At 38.0% G+C, this 24,544-nt stretch overlaps 1 protein-coding gene across 1 annotated transcript; it reads left to right on the forward strand.

Annotated features, from left to right (window-relative positions):
- The first annotated feature begins 6,728 nt into the window (after positions 1-6,728).
- On the forward strand, positions 6,729-23,992 carry EIF2S3 (eukaryotic translation initiation factor 2 subunit gamma). The gene is made up of 12 exons (XM_081277069.1): positions 6,729-6,830; positions 7,388-7,451; positions 8,907-9,034; positions 9,133-9,254; positions 11,140-11,234; positions 11,941-12,099; positions 13,084-13,218; positions 15,345-15,439; positions 15,842-15,986; positions 18,866-19,035; positions 20,314-20,486; positions 22,472-23,992. Exons 1-12 carry the CDS (start codon positions 6,762-6,764, stop codon positions 22,533-22,535), a joined length of 1,419 nt encoding a protein of 472 aa, XP_081133195.1. The 5' UTR covers positions 6,729-6,761; the 3' UTR covers positions 22,536-23,992.
- The last annotated feature ends 552 nt before the right edge of the window (positions 23,993-24,544 follow it).

A 24,544-nucleotide genomic window follows, 5' to 3' on the forward strand; every position in this document is an offset into this window, starting at 1 on the left:
AGAGATACAGGAATACAAAGACCCCCAGAAAAGACAAAACAATTTTGAAAAAGAACACAGTTAAAGGACTTACACTTCTCAGTTTCAAAATGTAGTACAAAATTCATGAAAAAATGCTCACCATCTCTAGCAGTCAGAGAAATGCAAATCAAAACCTCCCTAAGATACCATCTCACTCCAGTAAGATTGGCAGCCACTATGAAGTCAAACAACAACAAGTGCTGGCGAGGATGTGGGGAAAAGGGTACTCTTGTACATTGCTGGTGGGACTGCCAATTGGTGCGGCCAATATGGAAAGCAGTATGGAGATTCCTGGGAAAGCTGGGAATGGAACCACCATTTGACCCAGCTATTGCCCTTCTCGGACTATTCCCTGAAGACCTTAAAAGAGCGTACTACAGGGATACTGCCACATCGATGTTCATAGCAGCACAATTCACAATAGCTAGACTGTGGAACCAACCCCAATGCCCCTCAATAGATGAATGGATAAAAAAAATGTGGCATTTATACACCATGGAGTACTACGCAGCACTAAAAAATGACAAAATCATGGAATTTTCAGGGAAATGGATGGCATTAGAGCAGATTATGCTAAGTGAAGCTAGCCAAGCCCTAAAAAACAAATGCCAAATGTCTTCTTTGATATAATGAGAGCAACCAAGAACAGAGCAGGGAGGAAGAGCAGGAGGAAAAGATTAACATTAAATAGAGTCATGAGGTGGGAGGGAAAGGGAGAGAAAAGGGAAATTGCATGGAAATGGAAGGAGACCCTCATTGTTATACAAAATTACATATAAGAGGTTGTGAGGGGAATGGGAAAATAAACAAGGAGAGAAATGAATTACAGTAGATGGGTAGAGCGAGAAGATGGGAGGGGAGAGGATGGGGGATAGTAGAGGATAGGAAAGGTAGCAGAATACAACAGTCACTAATATGGCATTATGTAAAAATGTGGATATGTAACCGATGTGATTCTGCAATCTTTGTAATGTTTTGAATAACCAATAAAAAAAATGTAGTACAAAATTGCCAGAAAAGGGCGGGGGGGGGCTGGGGTTGTGGCTCAGTGGTAGAGCACTTGCCTAGCATGTATGAAGCACACACTGTACTACTGAGGTACACCCCCGGGATAATAGGGATTGTTTGAATCTATAGATCAATTTGGGAAGAATTGCCATCTGACAGTATGGGGACTTCCAATCCCAGAAAGCTCTCCTGTCTCACCTATACTTAGCATTCTACCATCCCTCACCAAGACAGCACCAAGCCTCTTCTCCCTAGTCTCATGAATCTCAGCATCACATATAAGTAAATAAAGGTCCATTGACAACTAAAAAAATATTTTTTTAAAAAAATTACCAAAAAATAAATCAAATAGTGTAGTACCAGTATAAGAATAAATATAAAGAGCTATGGAACAGGGCTGGGGTTGTGGCTCAGTGGTAGAGCACTTAACTAGTATGTGTAAAGCACTGAGTTTTATTCTTAGCACTGCATGTAAATAAATAAATAAAATAAAGGTCCATCAACAACTAATAAAAATATTTCTTTAAAAAAGAGCTATGGAGGGGCTGGGGTTGTGGCTCAGTGGTAGAGCACTTACCTAGTATGTGTAAAGCACTGGGTTCAATCCTAAGCACCACATAAAAATAAAGACAATAAAGTCCATCAACAACTAAAAATATATTAAAAAAAAAAAAAGAGCAATGGAGGGTTGGGGCTGTGGCTCAGTGGTAGAGCACTTGCCTAGAATGCCTGAGGAACTGGCTTTGATCCTCAGCACCATATTAAAAAATAAATGAAATAAAGGTATTATGTCCATCTACAACTTAAGAAAATATTTTAAAAAGAGCAATGGAATAGAATTGAGACTCCATGAATAAACCCTTTTATTTATTGTCAGTTTGTTTATTTGCAGTGCTGAAGATGGAACTCAGGGCCCTGCATGTGCTAGGCAAGTGCTCTACCACTGTGCTACACCTAAAGCCCCAAGATCAACTTTTTGAATTTGTTTATTTATTTTTAAATACCTTTATTGTATTTATGTGGTGCTGAGAATCAAACCCAGTGCCTCATGCAAGCAAGGCAAGTGCTCTACCACTGAGCTATAGCCCCAGCCTAAGATCAATTTATTTTTGACAATTTTTTTTTATTTTAAGACAATTCAATAGGGAAAAGATAGTTCCCAACAAATAGTACTAGGACAATTTGATATACACATGCAGAGAGATGGATTAAACCATCACCGTGAGCCATACACAAATATTAACTCAAAATGGATAAGAGATCTAAATGTAAGGCCTGAAACTATAAACCTTTTTTATTTTTTAAAATTTTTTGTAGTTATAGATGGACAGAATGCCTTTATCCTATTAGTTATTTTTATGTGTGCTAATACTCAAACCCAGTGCCTCACACATGCTAGGCAAGCACTCTACCATTGAACCACAACCCCAGCCCATGAAACTATAAACCTTTAAGAAGAAAACATATGAGTAAATCTTTGTGATTGTGGATTAGGCAGAGTATTCTTTTTTGAGGGGGTTACTGGAGATTGAACCCAGGGCAGGGGTGCTTTAACACTGAGCTACCTCCCTAGTCTTTTGTTTTGTATTTTGAGATAGGACCTCACTAAGTTGCTGAGGTTGGCCTCAAACTTGAGATCCTCTTGCCTCAGGCTCCCATGTCACTGGGGTTGCAGGTATGTACCACCATGCCTGGCAGGCAAAATGGTTAATTTGAGGGTGGTGGTGTACCAGGGATTGAACCCAGGGGTGCTTAACCACTGAGCCACATTTCCAGCCCGTTTTATTCATTAAAAGAAAATTTTTTGGTTGTCAATGGACCTTTATTTTATTTATTTGTTTATATGTGGTGCTGAGATTCAAACCCAGTGCCTCACACATGCTAGGCAAGTGCTCTACCACTGAGCCAGAAACCCAGCCCCCTTTTTTGTTTTTTGAGGCAGGGTCTCCCTAAGTTGTTTAAGGGCTCATTAAATTACTGAAGCTGGCCTTAAACCTTCAATTCTCCTGCCTCAAGCTCCCAAGAAACTGGGATTACAGGGGTACAGTACCACATTCACCATGCCAAGCGTTCTGAAGATATGACACCAAAAGCATGATTCATAAAAGAAAAAATGAATTGGACTTGATCAAAGTTAAAGAAAAATCTTTTGTTCTTCAAAGACACCAATAAGAAAAAAATGAAAAGACAAGCTGGGTAGGGTGGCACACACCTGTAATCTCAGTTCCTTGAGAGGCCAAGGCAGGAGGATCACAAATTTATGGCCAGCCTGGCCAATTCAGCGAGACCAGCTCAAAATAAAAAGAAAAAAAGGGTGGTGCCCAGGGGTGCATGCCTGTAATCCCATGGACCCTGGAGGCTGAAACAGGAGGATCACAAGTTCAGGGCCAGCCTCAGCACCTTAGCAAGACCCTGTCTCAAGATGAAAAATAAGAAGGGCTGTGGCATGTAGCTCAGTAGTTAAGTACCCCTGGGTTCCATCAACAGTACTGCAAATAAATAAATAAATAAGAGTACAGACTGTGAGAAAACATTTGCAAATTATACATCTGATAAAGGATTTGTATCCAGAATATAGAGAGAATTCTTGCAACTCAATAAAAAGATAAATGGGATGGGGGTGTATGTAGCTCACTGGTAGAATGTGTGCTGAGCATGCTGAAGGCACTGGGTACAATCTTAAGCACACACACAAAAAAAGATAAACAACTCAATTTTTTAATGGGCAGAAGACTTGAATAGACATTTTACCAAAGAAGAGATATAAATGGTGAATGGTTAATAAATCTATGAAAAGATTCTCAGGCTGGGGGTGCAGTTCAGTGGGAAAGTATTTGCCTAGCATATGCTCAGCCCTGGATTCATTCTTAAGAGTGCAAAAAACAGAAACAAAAAATATGTTCAACATTCATTAGTCATTAGGGAAATACAATTGAAAACCACACCTACTAGAATGGCTATCATTAAAATAAAAAGACAATTACAAGTTTTTTTTTTTGTACCAGGTATTGAATCTAGGGAAACTTAACCACTGAGCCATATCTGCAGCCCTTTTCATATTTTATTTAGAGACAAGTTGTTTAGTGCCTTGATAAGTATGATGAGTCTGTTTTCTTTTCTTTTTTTCTTTTTTGTGGTGCTTGGGATTGAACCCAGGGCCTTTTACATGCAAGGTAAGTGCTCTGTCAACTGAGCCATTTCCCCAGCCCCTGAGGCTGGCTTTGAACTTGTGATCCTCCTGCCTCAGCCTCCCAAACTGCTGGGATTACAGGTGTGTATCACCATACCTGGTGACAATTATAAGTAGTGTTAAGGATATGATGACACTGGAGCCCTCATGTTGCTGGTGGGAATGTTAAATGATACAGCCATTTTGAAGAATGGTTTAAATGTGTCTCAAAATGTCAAATACAGATTTACTACATGACTCAGTAATTATTCAACCAGATATTTACCAAGGGAAATTAAAACATATTATCATAAAAACTTGTACACAAATATTCATTAGCAACATTATTCACAATAACCAAAAAGTAGAAATATCTATTAACTGGTAAATAGATCAACAAAATGTAATATGAAATTGTACTCAACAATCCCAGCTCTGCTATTTATTAGCTGTGCAATCTCCAGTGTGTTATTCAATCTTTCTAGGACTCAATTTCCTCACCTGCAAAATGGGAATAATACTAGAAACCTCATTGGACTGTCATGAGGTTCATATAAAATTAACATGCTTCACTGGGGCCAATAATTTGTTAACTTTTTTTGAGACATGGCCTGAAACTTCTGGGCTCAAATGATCCACTGTTTCAGTCTACCATGTAGTTGGGACTACTAGCATGGGCCACTTACTGGGCACCTGGCCCAATAAGTTTTTGATGATAGAGCATATTATGTGCTCTATTTACTGTCAATGCTCCCCCCACCCCATAACTGGGGATTGAACCCATGGGAGCTTTACCACTAAGCTACATCCCCAGCCCTTTATATTTTTTGAGACAGTAGCCCAGGCTGGCTTAGAATTGTGATCTTCTGCCTCAGCCTCAGGAGTCAATGGGATTATAGTTATGGGCCAGCACATATGGCATCAATGCATTTTTTGAGATATAACTCACATATCTTAAGATTCACCATGTTAAACTGTACAAGTCACTAATTTTTAATATATTCACAAAGAATGTGCAACCATCACCACAGTCCGATTCCAGAGCATTTTCATCACCTCAATGGGTTTTCTTAATTGTCTGGTATAACTATTTAGAATGTAAGATTAAAACCAAATAAACACCTCCACCCAAGTACATTATATTGTAGTTTCCATCATCACTTATCCAGTGAATGCATTTACTGACACATAGCTTCCTACATTAGGTAAATCGCAGTACCTGAAATTTATGTGATATAAAACACCATCCAGGTTGGGTGGTGCATGCCTGTAATCCCAGTGGCTTGGGAGGCTGAGGCAGGAGGATCACAAGTTCAAAGCCAGCCTCAGCAACTTTGCGAGGCCCTAGATAATTTAGGGAGAACCTGTCTCAAAAAAAAATATATATATATAAAGGGCTGGGGATGTGACTCAGTGATAAAATGCCTTTGGGTTCAATCCCCAGTACAAAAAAACAAAAAAAAAAAGATATAAAATACATATTAATCTTATATTTACTTGGATATTTAGTGTAGATAGCCTAAATTCTTATTCACCTCTTCTCACATTTTTTTCCTAGTTAGAAACGACCAACTGTTTATAAGACAATTCATATAGAAACGTAAGGAGAGATCCAAAAATCACTTCTTTTTAACACACTAAGGAAAAGGGCTTAAGGAAGTCTCAAAAATCTTTTAATTTAAAAATATCGATTTATCTATAATTCTTCCATTAGAGATGTGGATTTTCTTGGCTCTGTTTTTAAAAAGACACACACCGTCTGGACAATCTCAAGACACCTAGCTTCTATGTGATGCTAAATTCACTGTGAACAGAGTCTGGCGTCACCAAGGACCGCCTCCGTGGCCCTTGAAACTGCTGCCTGGGAACAAGCTATTCGCTGCTGAGCCCTTCACAAAATCTTCGCATGAGGGCGCCTTCGCAGACGCAAGCCACGGACCGCGCGGCGACGTGAGCGTGGCCAGCTCAGCACGCGGCGTCCTCCCTCCCAAGAGCCCCGTCATGGGCGGGGGAAGGACCTGGAGCCGTTTTCACCTCATTAAAATATAGAAATGATTAAAATAAACAAGCATATATACATATAACATGATATATATGTATGTATATATATATATGTATATGTATTTGAAGGGCTATTTCTTTCTGCTCACACACCCCACGTAAGATTCCCAGGCTCTGGGAACTCTTTCGACACAACCCACGGGAAACGGAAATGGCTTCTCCCACGCCAGCGCGCATGTCACATTGCATTGCCCGCCTCGCAGGGGTCCTCTTTTGGAGCTGTCCTCAGCGTTGCCTGTACGAATATCTAACATTGCTGCAAGGAATAGGTTCCGAATCTTTGCATCGTGTTTTAAAAATAAACCTTCTGTAGGCCAAGTGCAATTACAGTCAAGAGACGTCTAGGCAGTGAGGCCACTCCTGTACCTGTTATCCTCTTTTTCTAAGTCGGGGCCCTAGTCGGCCTTCCCGCCTTCGCTTTCCTGCCCCGCCCCGCCCCGCCCAAGGGGACCTGCGTACTGTCAGGCGGCCGCCAGAGCAACTTCCTTCCTCTCCGGGCAAGATGGCGGGGGGAGAGGCTGGAGTGACTCTGGGGCAGCCGCACCTTTCTCGGCAGGATCTCGCCACCTTGGTGAGGTTTCGCTTAGGGAAGATGCAGAATGAACTTGGGTGTGGGGATAACTGATCCTCCCGGCAGGCGTTGAAACAAAGCAGTGCCGGAGTGTCGGGAGCATGAGTTTAGGAGGCAATCCCGAAGCCGCGCTCCCGCCTGCCCTCTGTGGGTCCACGTGAGCTAGGAGTGGGGGTGTGCGATCGTGGGACCTCGAGTTCCTTAAAAATTTGGCTAAGTCTTGGTATTGGATGTCACTAGGGTTCTCGCCTATGATCGGTCTGGGTGTCTATATTGCCCTCACTATGCTGAGGATAAGCGAAGGCCCTAAGATTGGGGGCCTCCGGCCTTCAGACCCCCTGTAGTGAGGTTAGGAGGCTTGTGTTGTGAAATAATGAAGGGCTCTTAGGGCTTCCCAACTATTAGAATACAATATCACTTATACAAGAACGGCGCTTTAAAGAAGAGAGTTCCAAAGATGGTGGTGAACTGTACTGTACATAGCGAATGTAAAGTCAAAGGAATGATTCTGATTTGTCTTAGGTACTATGTTTTAAAATAAATGTATTTCATTGCAGGATGTTACCAAGTTGACGCCACTATCACATGAAGTTATCAGCAGACAAGCTACAATTAATATAGGTAAGATAAAAATGACTTCAAGTAATTTTGATATCTCCTTTTAATGTAATTATGTGAATAGTATGAGGATTTAAATATTTAAGAATAGATATTGAGGGCTGGGGTTGTGGCTCAGGGGTAGAGCGCTCACCTAGCACGTGAGAGGCCCTGGGTTCCATCCTCAGCACCACATAAAAATAAATAAATAAAGGTATCTTGTCCAACAACCACTAAACAATTTTTTAAAAATAAAAAAAATAGAGATTGAGCTGGGTGCAGTGGTACACGCCTGTAATTCCAGCTACTTGAGAAGCTGAAGCAGGAGGATTGCTTAAACTCAGGAGTTTGAGGCCAGCCTGGGCAACTTAGTGAGACCTTGTCTCCAAAAGGGGGAGGGAGGGAAGCCCCATTTGAGCATTTGCTAGATTTTAGTGTGGATGGTGGGGGTAAAGAATGCTGCTCATGTAAAGCTGGGATTGGTGGCACAGGCCAGTAATCCCAGGGGATCTTCTTGTGAGGCTGAGGCAAGAGTTTGGCAAGTTTGAGGCCAGCCTGGACAATTCAGTGAGACTCTGTCTCAAAATTTAAAAATAATTTGGAATTTAGCTCAGTGGTAGGGTACCCCTGGGTTCACTCCCTGGTCCCAGTACTGGAAAAAATAAAATACAAAGAGAAAAGAAATGCCCATGTTGAGTGTACAGACTACTTGAGAAGAAAAAATATAGACATATGAAAGTTTAATAGCATGAGGCAATATGTAATCATATGTGGCAGAAATTAAAGAGATGAAAATACAGCTCTTCTTGCCACACAGGGTTATTGAAAGGACAGAATTTATGAAATATTTAGTTGATACATAAGCTATTATTAAGTAGACTATTTTTCCCCCTTAATTGGCACCTAGAACTTTAGAGGAGAAGTCACACTGACAATGTAAATTTTGGATATTTTGAGAGTCTGTACAAACAGCACAGTAAAACCTAAGACTCTACCATGAGGCTATGAAAAGTTATAAAGAATGTACTGTCCTTCACAGCACTGCTGTAATTAAACTTAGGTTGTTTTCTTATTTTCATGAATTCCTTTTTGTGATGTCTGGACTTGTTATACTTATTTACTTCATCAGTATGCTGGACTGTTTCTTCACAAAATATTAAGTATTTTTTATTGAGTATTATTTTTTATTTTTTGCAGTACTGGGATTGAACTCATGGCTTCACACGTGCTAGGCAAGCATTCTACCACTGAGCTACATCCCCAGCCCTAAGATTATTAGTTACATGGAAAGTTTTCAGTTCTATATCAGAACAAGTGTTTAGTAGGAAAGGATATGTAGTAAGAAAAATTGAAGTCGTTGGTTTTGCATTGACATTAATAGTGAATTGTGGGTTTGAGTTTTCTCCTCTTAACACTATTTGAAAAAAATACTTGGTATAATTGAATTCATTTGAGATAATTTTTGTTCTTTGTCTCTAGGTACAATTGGTCATGTAGCTCATGGGAAGTCCACAGTTGTAAAAGCCATTTCTGGAGTTCACACTGTCAGGTTCAAAAATGAACTAGAAAGAAACATTACAATCAAGCTTGGATATGCTAATGCTAAGGTGAGCTATATATTATGAAATTAGACACTATTTGTTTTTAATTATTGTGCAGATAACAACTTGAAATCATTTTCTTTTTCCTCTCTTGAAACTTGTAGATTTATAAACTGGATGACCCAAGTTGTCCTCGGCCAGAATGTTATAGGTCATGTGGAAGTGGCACACCGGATGAATTTCCTACAGATATTCCAGGGACCAAAGGGAACTTCAAATTAGTCAGGTGAACACTTTTGTGTTAAAAAGTTTACACCTTTTATTCTGCTGTTGTGCTTTCTTTTTTTTTTTTTTTAAGAAAACATTTGAGTTATTAAATAATGAACCTAACTGCTGAATGGTTTTATTTTTCTTTTCTTTTTTTCTTTGGAGGAGGTACTGGGGATTGAACTCTAACCCTAACCTTAGCATTTCTGGCCAGGCACACAGTGGCACATGCCTATAATCCCAACTACTTGGGAGGCGGAGGCAGGAGGATCACAAGTTTGATTCCAGCCTGGAAAACTTACTAAGATCTTGTCCCAAATAATTTTTTTTTAAGTGGTGCTAGGGATGGAACCTAGGGCCTCATTTGTGCTAGGCAAGCACTGTACCACTGAGCTACATCCCAACCTTAAAATATAAAATTTTTTTAAAAGGGGCTGGGTATTCACAAGGCACTAATTTAAAACCAGAAAATGAAAACAACTAAGTAAATAGCAGAAAGATCAGTAGAGGGAAGGTAATGGGGAGGGAGGGGAAGAAAAGGAGAAGTACTAGAGACTGAATTGGAACAAATTGTATTCCATGCTTTTATAATTATGTCAAGTGAATCCTAATGTTATACATAATTAAAAAGAACCAGTATTTTAAAAGGGACTAGGGATGTAGCCCAGTGGTACAGTGCTTGCCTAGTATGCATGAAGCCCTGGATTCAATTGCTGGTACTGCCAAAAAAATAAATAAAAAATAATAATAATAATAATTAAAGGTTCTGTAAACTAAAAATATTACATAAGCAGAATGGAAGAAAAAGAAACAATTCTGGGCTTTCTAAATTTCTTTTAAACATTTTCTTTTTAAGATAGAGGAACAAAGCCATTCTTAATACTTCTCTACCACACATGTACTTATTCCTCATCTATTTTCTGAATGTTATTGCATATTCCAATTCTTTATCAGAGGACACTGATGTCTGTTTGATAATGACTATGGGGGTTGCAGACACCCCACAAGGAGATTTTAGATCAGGGCAGGGCTAAGATTAGGGAGAAGTGGATGAAGCCACTCTGGGCCCAAGATTTAGAAGTGGAGGGTAGGCTAAAAATCTCGGAAATCAGTGTAAATGCTTTAATGTGGTGTTTTGTTTTGTTTTTGTTTTTAAACCTAGGGGCACTTTACCACTGAGCTATATTCCTAACCCTTTTATTTTGAGGCTAAACTGCTGAAGCTGTCCTCAAACTCAAGATCTTTCTCCCCCAAGCTTCTGAATAGCTGGGATTACAGGCATATACCACCATGCCCAGCACAAATTGTTCAGATAATAGTCTTTATTCTATTAACACCATTTTTATACATCATTAGGTTTTGGCTTTCAAATCAGTGAGTGACATTCCCAGTGTATACTTTATACCAGTATTCTATATCATATTCACTTTGGGTTTGGGATTTTTTGTCACTTCAGTTATTTCTACATGTAGCTAATTTTATTTGCTTTGTAATGATCTGCAGTGATTTTATTCTCAGCAAGTAATCTTATTTCCAAGGTCTAGAAACACCAAGTTTTCTAACCATTTTTATAGCAATAAGAATTCTGTTTACTATTGTCATATATGTAAGAAAAAAAAAGAATTCTCTCCTAGGTCAGGTGTGGTGACACATAGCTTAAGAGGCTGAGGTAGGAGGATTACAGGTTTGCAGCCAGCCTCAGCAACTTAGTGATACCCTATCTTAAAACAAAACAAAAAAGAGCTGGGGGTGTAGTTCAGTGGTAGAGCACTCCAGGTTTAATTGCCAGTACCATCAAAAACAACAGCAAAAAATATTTCCTAAGTGATTTAACTTTAAAGAAATCTACAATTTGTATTTGTAAGTATTCATTGATCTGAAAACTGTCATTTCTCAATTGTTAGACATGTTTCCTTTGTTGACTGTCCTGGCCATGATATTTTGATGGCTACTATGCTGAATGGTGCAGCAGTGATGGATGCAGCTCTTCTTTTGATAGGTAAATACATCAGAATTTGTTTGCACTAGTCAGTGTGGAACAAATCCAAGGTGGAATATTTAAAGAGGAACTAAGGCCTCTAAGGGCCATAGCCATTGCCTGAGGGTAATATGAATGAGAACTAACATCATCCAGGATGACATTCCTACCTAGAAAGCTATTACAAAAGACTAATCAAGATAGACCTGGGGCTAATAGTTTCTGTGAATTCTTATCATAGTATCCAAAAGAATAAAGGTCAATAGTGTGTTTTCCCCATCACATAAGGTGGTTTATTATTTTAGCTTAAAATTTATGTTAGAAGTATATTGATACTTGGCAACAATATTCAGGACTTTTGCCTTGAGTAAGGCTGGAATATTCTAACGTTTCCTTTATTGGATGCCAGTGCTTCTTTTTTTCCCCGGTAGGTGGTGATAAAGTAATCACATAACAAAATTTATCATTTTAACCATTTAAAGTATAAAATTAAATGGCATTAAGTACTTTTACAGTGTTGTATAATGTAGTGATTGTAGCAGTACTATTATCTAGTTCCAGAACATTTTCTCCACAAATGAAAACTCCATGCTCATTAAGCAGTCACTTCCCAATCCCCTTTCTCCCCAGCCCCTAGCAACCAATAATATGCATTCTACCTCTGAATTTGCCTGGTCTGGATGTTTCTAACTATACTTATACATCTTTTTTATTCTTCATCAACTAGCTGGTAATGAATCTTGTCCCCAGCCTCAGACTTCTGAACACCTAGCTGCTATAGAAATCATGAAACTGAAGCATATTTTGATTCTACAGAATAAAATTGATTTGGTAAAAGAAAGTCAGGCTAAAGAACAGTATGAACAAATCCTTGCATTTGTACAAGGTAAGAAGCCATAATGTCTAATAAAACCAAGAATCATTTGAGACATTTAATCCAGCCACTAAATATTAATTTTGAATAAAGGACACTTACCTAAAACAAGGTAAATTTCAGGGTCTGAAGCCTTAATTTCTGTACTAGTATTTGTTAGCAACTTGATGTAACTAGCAATGTATGTGTTTTTGAATTTGATATGCTAAAATATATTTTTGTTGGCTGAAAGTTAGAAATGAAGTTATATTCTAGAATCTTTCATCAGATTTTTAGAAAAAGTCCTCAGTGGTAGAGCGTGCATAAGGCCATGGATTTAATCCTTGGCATGGGCGGGTGCTTAATGATAGTAGAATGAATAAAGTGTCCCTTTCTCTAGCAGCATAATGTTTTTTATTTCAGGGAAGACATGATGCATCTCATTGTTCACATTTGATTCTCTCAGAATCTTGTTTTTCTTATTTGAAAGATTAGCTTCCTATCAACCCAGTTCTGTCACCATGAAAAAGAAGTCATTTTGATTAAAATCTGATTATGTTTGGTCTATTTCTTTGACCAGTCTTTTAGACGTATAATTAATAAGGAGCAAATATTATATATGCCAGCATTCTTTGATTAGCAAAGAGTCTGTAATTTTATCTTAACATTTATTAGGAAGTTAATTACATGTTATTAGAAATCTTTTCAACAAGTACTCTTTCCCAGGAGTGTTAGTAAAGGAAATAGTATTCCTTTTCAGTAGTTAAAACAATGGTGAAATATTATCATCTTTCCAAACAGAATTATTGCTTTCTACTTATTGCTGGCATTTGTGTGGGGTTGTTAGGCTTCTATTTTAGTAATCTTGTTTTATGTAATAGATGCATAGAACAAGTTTATTAAAACTGAAGAATTTTGATCTTTCTAAATTTTTTTTTTATTGGTTGTTCACAACTTTACAAAGCTCTTGACATATCATATTTCATACATTAGATCTTTCTTAATTTTGCCATATAGGTACAGTAGCAGAAGGAGCTCCCATTATTCCAATTTCTGCTCAGCTGAAATACAATATTGAAGTCGTTTGTGAGTACATAGTAAAGAAAATACCAGTACCCCCAAGAGACTTTACTTCAGAACCACGACTTATTGGTAAGTGATAGGAGTCATCTTTAACTGGGTGTATATGTGTGTTTGCCTCTCTCTCTCACTGAGGATTCTACTCAGGGCCTGGAGCATGCTAGGTAAACCCTCTACTATTGAGCAACATCCTCAGCCCTTACTTTATTTTGAGACAGTCTCACTAAGTTTCCAAGGCTGGCTGCAAATTTGTGATCCTCCTTCCTCAGCCTGCCAAGTAGCTGAGACAACAGGCATGTTCCACTATGTCCAACCAATCTTTATCTCTTATTTTGGCCTTTTCCATTAGTGATTCACCTTTATAAGTGTTTATTAATATTTCCTCTTTCTACAGAGGGATAATAAAGACATAAAAATTTTTTGAAATTGATTAATTCTGAGATAGTGTTGGCAATGTTAGATTGTATTGCTGTATGAGGAACAGAATCCTGAGTGCTATAGAAACTGTTAACCTTTTTTTATTTATTTTTAAATATTTATTTTTCAGTTGTAGTTGGACACAATACCTTTCTTTCTTTCTTTCTTTCTTTCTTTCTTCATTCATTCATGTAGTGCTGAGGATTGAACCCAGGGCCTTACCTATGCTAGGCGCATGCTCTACTGCTGAGCCACAACGCCAGCCCCCACAATAATTTATTTATTTTTATGTGGTGCTGAGGATCGAACCCAGGGCCTCGCACATGCTAGGTGAGCACTCTACTGCTGAGACACAACCCAGCCACGCTGTTAACCTTTTTGATACTCAGTTTATGGTATGTTATGTGACCAACATGAAATTATAATGTTTTTATATTTTCCATACAAATGATGTCACTGTACCATTAATGAAAAACTAATCTTGGTGTAATTTGATCATCTAAGTTTGTGGTTCCTACAAAAAAATATAGGAGCTTTTTCAAAATAGACATTTGAGCCTCTTTAGGTCTTCATTTTGGGTTCCTGTGTTGTTTGGCAGGAAAAGTGCTCTTGAGTGACCGTATAGGTCATGTAGTCCTAGAGTTGTTTTGTAGTTTTGCAGAAGTCACATAATACAGAAATTCCTTATATAAAATGGCATAGAATTTGCATATAATCCACCCACATTGTCCTCTATATTTTTTGTAGTGCTGGGATCAAACCTAGGGCTTCATATATGTTAGGCATATATACCACTGAGCTGTAACCCTAACCCCTCCTGGATACTTAAAAGCATCTCTAGGTTAGGTTACTTGTAGTATCTAATATATTATAAATGAGGTATAAATAGTATTGTTCAGGGAATAATGACACCCTCCCCCCAAAAAAAACTGTATGTATTCATTACAGACTCTTGATTTTTTTTTTTTTTTTAATCTGCCAGGCATGGTGGCATATACCTGAAATCCCAGCAACTCAGGAGGCTGAGGCAGGAGGATCAAAAGTTCAAGGTTTACTTTGGAAAAAATAAAAAGGGCTTGGGATATAACTCAGTGGTAAAGGCCTTATATAACACAAAATACAGATGATGATGCCCCCACAAAATAGCATCCAATACTTAGGTACTTCAGTAGAAGTACCCTTTTTCATTCAGTTATTAAAACATGAGCAACACACCTGAAAATTAGCCAGCTGAGTTTCACCTGGAATAGAAGATAGAGGAATTCAGAGCTAATAAATATTCTCAGTGCAAGTAGACACAAGTTAAAAGTATGCATTTAGTCCAATACATTACTGGAGATATCCTTAGATTTTTTTTTTTTTAACTTTGAGTCAGGGTCTTGCTGAGTTGCTGAGGCTGGCCTTGAATTTAATATCCTCCTGCCTCAGCCTCCCAAGTTGCTGGAATTATAGGCATGTGCCACCATGACCAGCCTCCAATATTCTTATTTATTTATTTAGTACCAGGGATTGAATCCAGGGGAGCCTAACCACTTCACCACATCCTCAGCCCCTGTTTTGTTATTTGAGACAGGACCACGCTAAGTTGTTGAGGCAGGCTTAGAACTTGGGATCCTCCTGCCTCATCCTCTGGAGCTGTTGGGACTACAGGTGTGCACCAACAAACTTTTTTTTTTTTTAATAGCTTAAATGGTATTCTATTTTTGAAAAGTTAACATGGAAAAGAATATTTCTTATAAAGTTTAAATTAATAGAAATAGCTTTAACTTGTTTTCTTTTAGTTATTAGGTCATTTGATGTCAACAAGCCTGGTTGTGAAGTTGATGACCTTAAGGGAGGTGTTGCTGGTGGAAGTATTCTGAAAGGAGTATTAAAGGTAAGGTAGGCTTGAGTTGTTATTGTTTTTGTTTCACCCTGTCTTAAGAAAAAGGATGAATAATCCAAGTTGAATAAAATGGTTTATGGTGTTTGTTATTTGATATAAATTTGTTTGCTTTTATGTCTTTGTAATGTGTCTTAACCTCTAAATTTATAGGCTTCTTGTAAGTATGAAGCACATTTTATGTGGTGATAGGTTTGTTTGGTAGGTAGTAACATGAGTGGTTCTGATTTTGAAGGTCTCTTCCACATTTATTTTTCTTTTTATTAAAATGGTGATCTTTGAAATAGAGGAAGGTTTGCCGTTTTGGTTTCATGGTCTTACTGTTAGAACTTTAGATAGATAAATGATAATTGTGTTAATTCATAGTAATTTTCATTACTGATTATATATTTACAGGTGGGCCAGGAGATAGAAGTCAGACCTGGTATTGTTTCCAAAGACAGTGAAGGAAAACTCATGTGTAAACCCATCTTTTCCAAAATTGTATCACTTTTTGCCGAACATAATGATCTTCAGTATGCTGCTCCAGGGGGTCTTATTGGTAAGGATTTCAACTTCTCATCCCTTTTCTTTTAATTTGTAGATATTCGTGATACTTTTCATGGGAAATGGATTACTCATAAAGCTATATTGTAGTGGTTTTTTGTTTGTTTGTTTTTTTATTGAACCTAGGGGCATTTTATCACTCACTGTCTATATCCCTGGCCTGTTGATTTTTTAATTTTTTGAGCACAGGACCTTGTTGTACTGCCCATGTTAACCTTGAACTCCTGGATTCAAGTAGTCCTCCTGCCTTAGCCTCATGAGTAGCTGGAACTGTAGGCACATGCCACAACAGTACCTAGCTTATACTTTTTTTGTAGGGGCATGGTGAGAGAGTGGTTGGGTTTTATTTTTTGTTTTTGGTGGTTTTATGTCTGTGTGCACACCTGTGTGGGTTTGAGTTCAGCGCTTTGCATATGCTAGGTAAGTGCTCTCCCACTGAACTACATACCCAGCCCTCTTCATATTTTATTTTGAGACAGGGTCTCACTAAGTTGTTGAGGCTGGCCTTGAATTTATGATCCTCCTGCCTTAGTCTCCTGAATAGCTGGAATTATAAACATGCCCATGCCCAACTTGAGAGTGGTTACTTTTTGTGTGTGTTTTGCAAATGAAAAGTTACTCAAAAATGTCAGTCAAATAATGTTTACACTGGGCTGGGGTTGTGGCTCAGTGGTAGAGTGCTCACCTGGCATATGTGAGGCTCTGGATTCTATTCTCAACACCACATAAAAATAAATAAATAAAATAATAAAGGTATTTTGTCCAGCTACCAAAAAATAATAATAATATTTACATTGATGTGGGAATAAAAGAAGATAACCTCTAAGTGGGTGTGACTGCATGCACCTGTAGTCCTAGGTACTTAGGTGACTAAAGTTGAATGATCACTTGAGCAAGGGGTTCAAGGCCAGGGTGGGCAATGTAGTGAGACTATGTCTTTTTTTTTTTTTTTTTTTTTTTAAGTAACTTTCCCTGTGTAGAAAATTACTCAAAGTTGTGGGGGTTTTGGAGGGGTTTATTTGTTTGTTTAGTGGGGGGATAATGGGGATTGATCTCAGGGGAGCTTTACCACTGAACTACATTCTGTCCTTTTTTTTTTTAATATTTTTTAGTTGTTAAATACTATCTAAAGATACTATCTTTATTTTTATGTATTGCTGAAGATAGAACCCAGGGCCTCAAATGTGCGAAGCGAGCACTCTACCGCTGATCCACAACTACAGCCCCTTGTTTTTTGAGATAGGGTCTCACTTCTCACTAAGTTTGCTAGGTTGATGAGGCTGGCAAAGGTCTGGTAGCTCAATGGTAGAGTGCCCCTGGGTTCCCTCCCCAGTGCCAGGGAAAAAAGTGAAGATTCAGCAAATATTAGGGCTATTATCATATCTTTGGATTAAAGAAGAAAATGTTGGGTGAAAAAGCAGTTTAATTTTCACCAAACAAATTGATGCTCTGGTTTTTTACTATATAGTTCGTTTTTCTATTATATCCTGTAATTGAGATTATTGCATAAAGTTTTACTTTTTGTGGAGAAGGAAATTCTGGAAACTTTTTTCAGACATGGTCTCACTGAGTTGCTTAGGACCTTGCCGAATTGCTGAGGCTGGCTTTGAACTTGAAATTCTCCTGCTTCAGCCTCCCAAGATGCTGGGATTATAGGCATGTGCCGCGGCACCCAGCTTGGAAACATTTTTTTATAATGTAATTTATGGTACCAGGTGTGATGGCATATGCCTGTAATCTCAGATATTAGGGAGGCTGAAGCAAGAGGATCACAAGTTCAACCAGTCTCAGCAATTTAGTGAGACCTTGTCTCAAAATAAAAGACTTTACCTCACTGGTAAAGTGCCCCTGTGTTTCAGTCCCTGGTTTAAAAAGAAAAAAGAATGTAATTTATGGAACTCTTCAAACTTAACAATAGAAAGTAGAATATTGTAATGATAATCTTCATGTAGCAGCCATTCAGCTTATAGCCTCACTAAATTGCTGGAGCTGTCTTTGAACCTTCGATCCTCCTATCTCAGCATCCTGTGATTACAGGCTTGGGGCACCGCACCTAACTAAGCTAGCTTTTTGATCAACCTTCCAGGAATTGGCATGCGAATATTCTGCAAATTACTGAATTTTTTCTTTTTTTTTTTTTTTCCCCTAATCCTGGGGATTGAACCAAAGGGTATATTCTACCTCTGAGGTATATCCCCATATATATCTTTTTATTTTTTATTTTGAGGCAGGGTCTCACTAAGTAGCTGAGGCTGGCCTTAAACTCAATATCTTTCTGCCTCAGTCTCCTGAGTTAACTGGAATTTCAGGCGTGTCACTGTGCCTGGCTCAATTTATATCTTTTCAAATTTCAGTAAGGATATTCAAACTCAATTTGTATCAGGTTATTATCTCTATTTGCCTTTTGTTTAGAATTTAACAAATAGAATTTTTCTGTTCTCAGTTGCCCAAAGGACCTGTGAGTTTACAATTCTTTTTCCTCAGATGAAGCAGGTATTTTGTTATTCCTATGTAGCTGTTATATGGGCATGAAAATACAAGTGTGTATTAATATGTGTAGAAGTACACCATGCTTAGCTGGGCGCAGTGACGCGTGCCTGTAATCCCAGTGGCTTGTGAGGCTGAGACAGGAGGATTGCAAGTTCAAAGCCAACCTCAGCAACAGGGAGGTGCAAAGCAACTTAATCAGACCCTGTCTCTAAATAAAATACAAAATAGGGCTGGGGATGTGGCTCAGTAGTCGAGTGCCCCTGAGTTCGGTCCCTGTTACCCCCCCCAAAAAAAAGAAATATACTACGCTTGTTTGACTAAGTTTTGGGCAAATAATTTACTTTATAAGTGTTTCAGGGTTATGTACATATTATTTTACATTAGGAGTTGGAACAAAAATCGACCCCACTTTGTGCCGTGCTGACAGAATGGTGGGGCAGGTACTTGGTGCTGTTGGAGCTTTACCTGAGATTTTCACAGAATTGGAAATTTCCTATTTCCTGCTTAGACGACTTCTAGGTGTACGCACTGAAGGAGACAAGAAAGCAGCAAAGGCAAGTGCTCTTTTTAATTTGTTTTTCCAAAAAAGTGGCCATGATGTTAAACCCAGTTTTTAGTTAACATAGAAATAAGGTAAATTATTTTGATTTCTTGAAAATCAAGAACAATTATGTGGCAGTCAGCCTAAGGTTAAAAAAAAGAGCAAGTAGGGAAAAGAATTTGTGTTATGTATGACATAGACATTATATTCCTAATATCCTTGTGTTTCAGTAAGAATCTGTAGAAAAAGGAAAAGAAAGGTTGAGGGGAGATCTCATGAAAATCAAAAGGAGATTAGTAGAATACAGGAAAGAGATGGGGGAGCGAGAAGGGGCAGGAAAGGGGAGGTACTGGGGAAGCAACCATGTGTGGTAGGTGGTAGCAAATTTTAAAGAGGCTCGGAGAGTTCAGTTGCTGGCTTAGACACATGAGTTGAATTGGATCTCCAGAATCATCTTATTAACTCTTCTTCTGAAATAATTTTTTATTGGTGCATTATAGTTGTACATAATAATTGGGTTTGTTACATACTCATACATGCACATGATATTAACTCTTACATAGCCATTTTCCTGCCTTGCCCCACTTAGGAAATTTTGTATCTCATCTCTACTATAGGTTGTTTATCCTTAATTTAAAAATCTGAGGTCCAAAGTCCAAAACTTTTTTAGGCACCAACATGATACCATAAGTGGAAGATGCCACAAGTGGAAAATTCCACACCTAACCTTATGTGATAAGTCATAGTCAGAACACAGGTGCACTAAAAATATTGTATAAAATTTCTTTTAAGCTATGTGTATAAGGTTTATATAAAACAATTGAATTTTGTATTTAGACTTGTGTCCCATCCCCAAGATAAGCTTATTATGTGTAGGCAAATGTTTTAGACTCCAAAAACATCCAGAACGCTTGTATTTCTAGGCATTCCCAGTAAAGGGTACACAATTTCATTCTGTATAGAAGTTCTTCAGAATTTTAGGAGGTTTTATGCTGTAGCTACTAGCTTATTTTTTAAAGTAGATTTTGTGTGAAATCAGCATGTGCTAAATCAACTAGTTTGTTATCTTTAGAGTATATTATAGTTCACATTTCATTATAATGAAATTTATGTAGAATTTTTTTTCTTTTATAATTATCTTGCCCCACATGTTTTCCTGGTACACTGTAGTCATACATAATTGTGGGGTTATAATCATCTTAATTCCAAAAATATTTGGTAAATCCCCACTCATTCTTGGAGAGCATGTTTTTGATTTTGGGATTTGTTTTTCCCTAATTTGTTTCCATAGGTCCAAAAACTGTCTAAGAATGAAGTGCTCATGGTGAACATAGGATCACTGTCAACAGGAGGGAGAGTTAGTGCTGTCAAGGCTGATTTGGGCAAAATTGTTTTGACTAATCCTGTGTGCACAGAAGTAGGAGAAAAGATTGCCCTTAGTCGAAGAGTTGAGAAACACTGGCGGTAAGTTTATTAGCCTTTGCCAATGTAAGGATCAATTTCCTTAAGTTCATGGTGGTGTAAACACAGATGCACATTCTTTGAACACAATAGTTAGTGTAGCTTTAGCTCTCAACTATTTGTTTTGATGACTTTGAAAACTATTTGTAGCCTCCATTTGTAGTCCCATATTTTAGTCCAGATACTACAGTTGGCTTCCCTATGCAAACAACAGTGAATTTAGAGTCAATAGTTCCATTGTTGTTTTTTTTTTATTATTATTATTATTATATTTATTTTTGGTGCCGGAGAATGGACCCAGGGACTTGTGCATATTAAGCCTGCCTTCTACTGAGTTTTACCCCTAGTCTGTGGCTATTTATTTATTTATTGGTACCAGGGATTGAACCCAGGAGCACTTTACCACTGAGCCACAACCTCAGCTCTCCCCATAATTATTCTAATCACCCTTGACTCTTTTCTATCCTCACCACCTACCTCCTCTGTGTGTGTGCAGGAGGGCAGGGGGTTACTGGGGATTGAATCCAGGTCCTTGCACATACTAGGCACACACTGTGCCACTGAGCTATATCCTCAGCCCATCTACCTCCTTTAATTAAGGCTTGATAGTAGGCCCTTGATGGTCTCTTATTACTTACTGTTCAGAAGTTTGACGAGTTAAAGTTTTTGTTGTATTTTAAGAAAATAATTCTGCTTTGTCATATTTTGTGTCTATTTGATTTTATTCTTTTGTGTGGTTATACTAATCAAACAAAAAACCTACATAAAATAAAAAGGGCTGCAGTTGTAGCTAAGTGATAGAGTGCTTGCCTGGCAAGCCCAAAGCCCTGGGTTTAATCCCTAATACCACAAAAAAACTCAACATGGAACTATGTTATTATCACTTGTTGAATGTTTCATTTCATAAACTTGAACATATTTTTAAATAAAGAGTATATTTGGGACTTTCTACTAATATTACAAGAGGATTCTATCCAAATAAAATTGGCAAGTATATTAAAATCCCAATAAGAAAAAAGAGAGCATCTGAATGATCCTTTATTTATTTTGGTACTGGGGATTGAACCCAGAGGTGCTTTAACACTGAGCTACATCCCAGTCCTTTTTTTGAGACAGGGTCTCAAAGTCATCAAGGCTGGCTTTGAACTTCGATCCTCCTGCTTCAGCTTATAAGTCACTGGTATTACAAGCATGTGTCAGCACTCCAGGCTAATCCTTTTAATTTTTAGAATTGTGGGTTTATCCATGTTTAGGTGGACTTTGTTCAAGAAGCTGCAATTGAGGTGACAACCAGCCTGGTCATTGACTAGGACAGACATTGAAAGAGGATGTAGAAGTCCCTTTGCTATCAAGAATAATCAGTTTACCAGTGTCTCCAAAGGTTGAGGCAGGAGGATCACAAATTTAAGGTTAACCTTAGCAACTTAGTGAGGCCCTAATCAACTGAATGAGACCCTGTCTCAAAATGAAAATAAAAAGGGCTGGAGATGTAGCTCAGTGGTTGGTAAAACACCTCTAGGTTTAATTCCCTGTACTGCGCCCCCCCCCCCCCCCCCGCCGCCGCCCAAAACAAAACAAATCTGCTTATAGACTGAGTTCCTCTGGTTCTCTTAAATTTCCTTTACCATGTAGGGTCACACTAAATGCATTATGATCTGGACTGATGTGATTTATGTATTGGCTTGATTCCTTCAGTGGAATAAAGAGCTCTTAGTTGGATCTGAAGGGTTAGGTATATTTTGATAGAGTGAAGACAAGTATATTCATGGTAGCAATTTTTGTTTGCTTTTCCTATCATGCTAGCCAGATTGTACCTGATTCTAAGAATGTAAGAAATTAGTATGCCCTTCCTTTATGGAGGAGCAGGCTGTGGGAACAAATTTGAATTTAGAAGATAGGCAGGTCCAACCAGTTCTATCATATAATTGTGTGGTGATGCTAATGAAATGGATGTAATATTCATGATTTTTTCTATTTTCATTTTTCAGTTTAATTGGTTGGGGTCAAATAAGAAGAGGAGTGACAATCAAGCCAACCGTAGATGATGACTAAAGAATCCCAGTTAAATAATGCATTTGGATGGAGCTGGAATTTCTCTTAACAACCTAGGGGTATATTTTCAGAGCAATACTATGGAATTAATTTCACAGCTCATTACCTTAGTAGGTAGCTGTAAGGTTATTCTCATTTTTTGATGATGAAAATTTAACCTCTAGCACTAATATAGTATCTACAATAAATGTAAAAATTGGTGTAATGTTGGATTGAATCTACATTTTAACAGAAGTTAAACATTCCTAAGTAATGTATAATTTATACATCCATGCAGGTTTAAAATGAAACTGTTTGCCACACATCCAGCCTTTGCTGTAACATGCATGCCATGGAATCTGTTTGAAATAAAATTTTTCCTTTTCTTTTTTATGATTCTTTTCTCTAGCACCAGGCTGAAGGACTGTTACACCAGTAAAAACTGGAAGACACCCACTCCCTTTGGCCCCATATTTTGTTTTATCTTTGAAATTTTGAGAGAAAATGAAATCAATAAGTTCAGATAAAATTGCCTTTTTGAGCACACGTGCTCATTCCCATGACAAACGTTTCCTCTTATTATTTTCCTGGCCTAAAACATAGGAAACCAGAATCAGAAGTTCTCACCCTCTCACCATGGTGCCCTGATATTATTTCTATGTTGGTTTATGCCTAAAACCTAACAGTCACTCATTGGAAATAATGTTAGACCAAATGATTCTAGATAACTAGCAAAGATCTTTCCAGTCTTTACATTTGGAGGGGGTTTGTTGGTTGATAGGTTGCACTGCTGGGGATCTAACCTAGGGTCTCATGAGGCAAGTGCACTACCACTGAGCTGTACCCCCTGCCCTGTTTGTTTCTTAACTACTTAATTGGTATGATTATGAAATAGATTCTAATCTTAGTAATCTTTGGACTTTGCAAGAGATTAAAAGGTAAAAAAGCAAAAGGTGAGTCCTTTTAATTTTTAACACATTTTCCACGTCCCTGTATTCTTCCTGGTACTGTGCTTTTAAATTTTTATTTATTTATGATTTTGCTTCATAAGAGATTCTGTTTTTTTTTAAAACTCCCCAGTGTTGAGAAGTAGGCATATTAAATAAAAGTACCTCGAGCTGGGGATGTGGTTCAGTGGTAAGAGTGCTTGCCTAGCATGTGCAGGGTCCTTGGTTCAATCCCCAGCACCACCCAAAAAAAAAAAAAAAAATTGGTAGTCTGATAATATGCTTTAGTTTGCTTTTCTTAAATCTACATTGAGATGAGATTTCATGCCACAGTCTGTCATATTGTGCTCTTTTGGACATTGAAGTTGCCTTGAAGAATTTTTGAAGCTGTGGGGTAGTAGGCTGTGATTTGTTAATGAGTTTTGAAGAAACATATTATTAATGTTACAATGCTTGATTGACTTTGAAGGGTTGTGCTGTATCATAAGGAACACATTTAAATAAAACAAGGTTTTAAATTTAGAAATTTTATATCTAATGTCCTCATGTGTTTTGGGGGGGGAGGAGATTGGGGGGTAGCGTGGGTTTTACAGTACTGGGAATTGAACCCAGGGCCTCATGCATGTTGGGTAAGTGCTCTACCTCTGAGCTACATCTCCACCCCTTTTTATTTTGAGACAGGGTCTCACTGAGTTGCTGAGGCTGGCCTTGAACTTGTTATGTTCCTGCCTTAGCCTCCTAAGTAGCTGGGATTACAGGCATGCACCACTGTGTTGGGTCCTCTTGAATTTTGTAAACACTGTATATCAGAAATTCTGGAATAAGATAAGACCCAAAATATTGACTAATTTATTATAATTAATCTTGTGTCAGACTGAAACCAGAAATCTCTTGTAATTAATTTCAAACCTCCACATGAATTTTAATGACTTTGCAAAACACTGGGCTTAGCTTAATAAGTATATACAGATAGGAAAACAATGGACCTTATTGTCACAGAATTTGAAGTCAGTACAGTGATTCTCAGCAAAAGACGTACCTGGTCAAAAATCTACCTGTAAGGCAGTGTTCCTGATGAAGGTG

Source organism: Spermophilus citellus (genome assembly GCF_964194105.1).
Source record: "Spermophilus citellus genome assembly, chromosome: X".
NCBI classification, from domain to species: domain Eukaryota; kingdom Metazoa; phylum Chordata; class Mammalia; order Rodentia; family Sciuridae; genus Spermophilus; species Spermophilus citellus.

Bases quoted from the DNA above. Each gene is read 5' to 3' on its own strand.
- EIF2S3 (XM_081277069.1), top strand. From the start codon at position 6,762: ATGGCGGGGGGAGAGGCTGGAGTGACTCTGGGGCAGCCGCACCTTTCT. The intron at 7,452-8,906 runs GTAAGATAAAAA...CTTTGTCTCTAG, and splicing joins ACAAGCTACAATTAATATAG to GTACAATTGGTCATGTAGCT. The intron at 9,255-11,139 runs GTGAACACTTTT...CTCAATTGTTAG, and splicing joins GGGAACTTCAAATTAGTCAG to ACATGTTTCCTTTGTTGACT.